Source organism: Anneissia japonica, unplaced genomic scaffold, assembly GCF_011630105.1.
Source record: "Anneissia japonica isolate Jap-2015-1 unplaced genomic scaffold, ASM1163010v1 scaffold3371_len6194_cov127, whole genome shotgun sequence".
NCBI classification, from domain to species: Eukaryota; Metazoa; Echinodermata; class Crinoidea; order Comatulida; family Comatulidae; genus Anneissia; species Anneissia japonica.
In genome coordinates this window covers 1-6082 of record NW_022725466.1, presented here as the reverse complement: position 1 = coordinate 6082, position 6082 = coordinate 1, and the positions used below count along the sequence as shown (strand labels likewise).

At 36.3% G+C, this 6082-nt stretch overlaps 1 protein-coding gene across 1 annotated transcript; it reads right to left on the bottom strand.

Annotated features, from left to right (window-relative positions):
- Positions 1-367: 367 nt before the first annotated feature.
- LOC117112725 (probable E3 ubiquitin-protein ligase DTX3) lies at positions 368-5599 on the bottom strand (the record flags this gene model as incomplete). Its single annotated transcript, XM_033255869.1, has 2 exons — positions 368-1750; positions 5388-5599. Coding segments are annotated over 2 exons (288 nt in total), but the record flags the coding sequence as incomplete, so codon positions are not given.
- Between the last annotated feature and the right edge of the window lie 483 nt (positions 5600-6082).

The following is a 6082-nucleotide window of genomic DNA, read 5'->3' as shown; positions in this document are numbered from 1 at the left end:
GAGGGTTTATGATAAGAGGGTAGCATATCTCTGAAAACAACAGATTTCAACAAACTACTGCCAAAAGCAAGTGTAAGTGTTTCTCTTCTTTTCTCGAGTGAGGGAATATTAAAAATTGAAAGAGCATTATCATAGTTAACATAATTAAACCCTAAAATAATGCGAAATGCCCTTTTCTGGACTCTTTCGATAGCCATACAATTGGATCGAGACAGAGCACCATGCAAACGGGTGCAGCATATTCTAAAATCGGTCTTATATATGAAACGTACACAGTGATTAAATCTGCACATGCGACATTAGCTTGCTTAAGTATACATAATGAAAATAAACGTCTGGAGGCTCTAGAGACAATATTCTCCGTATTGAGATCCCACTTAAGATTACTTTGAATAATTACACCCAGTAATCGGATATGATCAACTACATCAAGTACTGATCCATTTAGGGTAAAATTCGGCAAAATCATTTCAGGAGTTTTATGCTACAAAAAATTTATAGTAAGGATGTGACATTTAGAAGGTTTGGGTACCATCTGATTAAGAAAACACCATTCATTTAAGTTATCCAGGAGGGATTGCATAATAGGTATAGAATTTCTAGGAATTATTATATTAATAGAAATAACAAGACTTACTATGTCTGTTTGTAAAACAACATAGGGTTTTTCCTCATTGACATTTAAAACTGATATTGAAATTAGAAAGAAAAAACAAAATAATAATATATATACAAAATTATGAAATAAAAAACAAATATGAAAAATCACTCGACGGTGCTGAGCTCAAACCAGTTTTGCAATGGTTTTGAGGGTGTAGAGTTCTAACCTTATAGCTAGTTCTAATCCTGTAGCTAGTTTGAAATGACTTAGAAAATACAAAATGTGTTTAATTACCCATTTTAATAATACTAAAACTAATAATAATAATGATAATAATATGAGCATATATAAACCATATAGCGTTCATTACACACGTTTTATAAACAGGATACACAAGGCAATTGTCTAACAGTGCTGATTTGAAACTTGTTTAGTGATCTTTTGTAGGCTGCCTGGGTTGGGAGAGGAGGGAGTTACCGTTTTTGCCATTCCTAGGATCCACCACAGAACAGCGCTTTATTTGTTCTTTCAAAAGGCTATATGCTGAACAAAAAATTAATAGAATTATACATGCTAAATGCTGTATAAGGAAAACCAAAATGATGAAAAGAATCTAGCCATAGATAATGACACCAAATAATATGTGTTGCAATGTTATTAATCTTTTACATTATTTTTTTATACATTTTGTAAGTACTATTGAACAAACTTTAAAAATAAAAAACAAATAATATTCTATCCATTCATACTTTGATTTCAGACTGGTTCTGCTTTTAATAAAATAAAATAAACAAAATCTATGTCTGTCAGTTTGTCTATAAAGTATTTATTTGTCCATTAGTTGTTTCCACCCTTTGCATAACTATGGGCAGTGGATGGTGGGGGAGAAAGCCTCAGACACCTTCCCATTGGGAATTTGATATAAGTAGTTAAAATTCATATTACAGTATATCACTTCCTTTCTTCAGCTACTACACTGCAACCTTACCCCCCTCCACTTTCCCATGAGCCCCCATAGGTATGTTACTGCTGATCACAACCAATGGCTTTGGATAAACACCTCTATGGCGTCCTCACTCAATGCCTTTGGCAGCAAGTTCTGCCTTTACCCGCTTCAAGTAAGTCTGATCAGGATAACCATATCGTTCTCTGAAAAGAAGAATGAATAAAGATAATCAATCAATCAAGCAACAAGGATTCATAGCACCAATATCCAAGGCAGAATGCAATGCCCAGTGGCGCTATGACAATGACATTATAATGAAAGTGCACATTAAATACTGATGTCAATTAACAATGCAATATAAGATTATGAAAAAAAAGTTTTTAAAAAATTACAAAAACCAACAACAAACATTTTACATGCGTGTCAAAAAACTTAGAATGAGATGGAGAAGAGATAAGTTTTTAACTTTTTCTTAAACATACTGACAAAAGATGAGGTTTTGATCTCAAGAGGAAGAGCACTCTTCTTTATTAAAGATAAAGTAAAAATACAACTATCAATTACATATACTATATGTGAATGATATTATTATTATTATATTTATATTCACCAAAAAATAAAATTTATGGAATTGAATATGAACGTGATGATAATTATTTATTTATTACTTAATATCTATTTTCTGATCCAGGATACATAAATTCTGTTAAGAAACAAATGTTTACCTAACCTAGAGTAAACAACAAAAGAAGTCAGCTTTCTACCAATTAAATGCACAGTAAAATATTCAATACTACTCCTATGCTGTTACCTTGTCGTGGTTGAGTAGCAACCGTACCCCAATGACCCGAAGAGCTAAGCCAGCGGTAGCAGTGCTACTGGAAGGGTCTCCCATGCTGGATAGGTCCGAGGGTAGAGGTCAGACTAAAGATAGCAAACCTGGTCCTCCATGGGTAAAATTGGAGGTTGGACTACACCATTGATTACGGAAACTGTATGTGACAGAATACCAGTTGAAACTGGAAATAGAGCTTGGAATGCGACAGTCCGTATACCCCTGGTACAAGGACATTGTGTATATGGAAAGTATGACACCACTGTGCCAAAGCCGAGAGGACGCTCAGCGGCTGATTAACTCGTTGACCAAGCCCAAAGAAACTTTAAGTATTGGATGCTGTAATGTTCGCACATTATTCAGCATTGGTAAATCAGCTCAGTTAGCCAAGGAAATGAACAGATATCGCATCGACATTATGGGGATTAGTGAATGTAGATGGCCCGGGTTTGGGAAGGTGAAACTGACAAGTGGGGAGACTGCTATATTTTCTGGAAGAGAGGATGATTTCACCAACAAGGAATGGCCTTAATGTTGTCAAGAAAAGCAGAAAAGTCTTTACTAGAATGGAAGCCAATTAATGAAAGGATAATTTATGGAAGATTCTACACAAACACTTTGAAATTGTCTATATTACAAGTGTATGCCCCAACTAACGACGCAGAGGAAGAAGTTAAAGACATCTTTTACGAACAACTTCAGACGATGACTGACAAGATACCCAAACATGACATACTCATTGTGATGGGAGACCTGAACGCCAAAGTAGGTGATGACAACGATGGATTAGAAAGGATTATGGGAAGACATGGAATCGGTAGTAGTAACGAAAATTGGCATAAACTTGTGGGACTTTTGTGGGCTCAATAACCTTGCTATCACAGGAACCATATTTCCTCACCGAAACATCCACAAGGAGACCTGGATTTCACCTGGGGATAGGACACGCAATCAAATAGATCATGTTCTCGTCAGCAGACAACACACAACATCAATACTAGATACACGGGTAATGAGAGGGGCAGACATTGCTAGCGATCATCTACTTGTTTGCACAAAGATCAGAATAAAATTAAAAAGAAAACAACAAGCACAGTCACCTAGAAGATTTGATTATGTCAAATTACAAATACCTAACATCAAGAGACAGTTTTCCATAAAACTTACAAACCGCTACGATGCTCTACATGATCTAGACAGTGTGGATTTGGATAGTTCTAATAATATGGAAAGAAGATGGCAAGAATTTCAGGACACTTATACACGGACTGCAAAAGAGGTTCTGGGTTAAAAGAGAAAAGGACAGAAACCGTGGGTCGGAAGAGAATCATGGATACTGGTTGAGGAGAGAAGAAAACTGAAGAATGATATACAACAGACCAAGTCAAGAAGGATTAAGGAGGATCTGTTAGGGAGATACAGAGATAAAGACAAGGAAGTGAAAAGGAATATGAGAAAAGATATTAGAGAAAGTGGACAGATGACCTGGCAAATACAGTATAAAAAGCAGCAACAAATGGGAAGAATGAAAGAATTATATGAAATTACAAAGACACTGAGTAACGATAGAAAGAGACATATAACTACAGTGAAAGATAAAGATGGTAATTTATTGACAAAGGAGTCAGACAGGAAAAGAAGATGGAAAGAACATTTTGAGGAAACTCTAAACCGTCCCCTCCCAATGAATCCAGTTATGGAACTCGTTGATGCTACCGAAATTGAAGGAATAAACACAGGCTACATAACACAAGCCGAGATTAAAGAAGCGCTGAAAAAGATGAAAAAAGGCAAATCAGGTGGAAAAGATGAGATCACAGCAGAATTACTAAGAGCAGATATAAACGTCACAACAGCATGGCTCGAAGAAATATTCAAAATTATATGCGATAAGTGTACAGTATTGGAAGGAGGAGAGGAAACAGCATGGTTTAAAGTCAAAACAAGAGTTAAACAAGGTGACGCGATGTCAGGATTTCTCTTCTTACTTGTAATAGATTGGATCATGAATAGGTCAACGGAGGGAAACAAAACAGGAATACGGTGGAAATTTATGAAAAAGCTGGAAGATCTCGATCTCTTTGCAGACAATGTGGCTTTAATTTCACCAACTTCACAATTCATGCGAAAAAAAATAAATCAGATGAACCCAGCTTCTAACAGAACTGGCCTTAAAATTAATAAGACAAAAACAGAAGTTCTCAAAATCAACAGTAAATCAAACAGCAAAATCAATATAGATGGAGAGGAGCTAAAGGAGGTGGACAAATTCACATATCTTGGAGCAACAGTCAGTACACAAGGAGGAGGAGGAGATGACATAAACACACATATGGCCATATGTGATATCAAATGAAAATCTGCTAGAATGTACAAACATGAAAAGAATAAGCAAAAAAACACAAATTAAAAGATGGAAATGGATTGGCCATGTGTTAAAGATGGACACCAATAATCACTGTATGACAGCAATGACATGGAAACCGGAAGGAAGGAGGCGAATTGGGTGCCCGAAAACTACCTGGTGGAGGACATTGGAGAAAGAGAGGGGACACCTAGGATGGAGATCATGGAACCAGGCAAAACAAGTCACCATGGATAGAAACGACTGGAGAACCGTCACAGCAGCCTTATGGGCCATGAGGCCTGAAGAGGACAAGTAAAGTAAGTAAAAATATTCAATAATTTGAGCTTTTGTCTCGCTCTTAAGTATTTTTCTTTAATGTCTTCAGGTACTTGATTAGCTATAACAAAGATTTGTCTACCCAGAGATTTATCACCAAATTCCTAGTTTACCCTATCGAATTAGGTTGATGAGATGGCAAGGTTGTGTAACAGGGGCAGATCCAGGGTGCGGCAAGATATGGGGGCTAGGGCCCAAAAAAATTGAGAAAAAGAGATAAGAAAAAGAAATGGGAAAGGGGAACATGGTAGTCATTAACAAACTTATTTTTAATTTAAATTCCATGTAGAGTGTGTGATGCTTTGAGAAAATCAATACTTACGGTCCACCATGTACACTGGTTTTGTGATGAATATCGTTCCATGTAACTACATTTGAGCACCCAGATGTTGTTGATGTTCCGACAGTAAATACGAGTTTAGCATCAAACGCCCTTCTCAGGAGCTTAGCTACATCTTTCCCTTCAGGGTTATTTGGAAGGTAAGCTGTCCGGTGAGCTCCCTGAAAACTTTGTCCAGGATTAGGATGATCCTTCTACAGAAAGTAATACGGGAAAATATTGATGATGATAATGTTGGACAAATTGATAGTGACATAGAAAACAATAACAATAGCACTCAGTAGAAAGCATATCTCCGCAAGAAAGTCTCACTTAGATAAGTCAATTAGTTTTTGAGATATCTGTTCCGTGACATTTTGCTTTGAAGGGTGCATATCTAATAAACGATCATCCAATAAAATCAACTACATGATGATCACCTGAATAATGATCACCTGAATAATGATCACATACAGATTGGTCACCTGCATAATGATTGCCTGCTTATGATCACCTATAAAACCTGCACAATTATCACCTGATCACCTGCTATGAATGATTATCTGATAAATTATACACAACATAATGATCACCAACTGAAGTAATCACTTGCATAATAATCATCTGCATAATGATCGCCTACCTATCATCACCTGCAAAATCTGCATGATGATTACCTGATTATTGATCACCTGCAT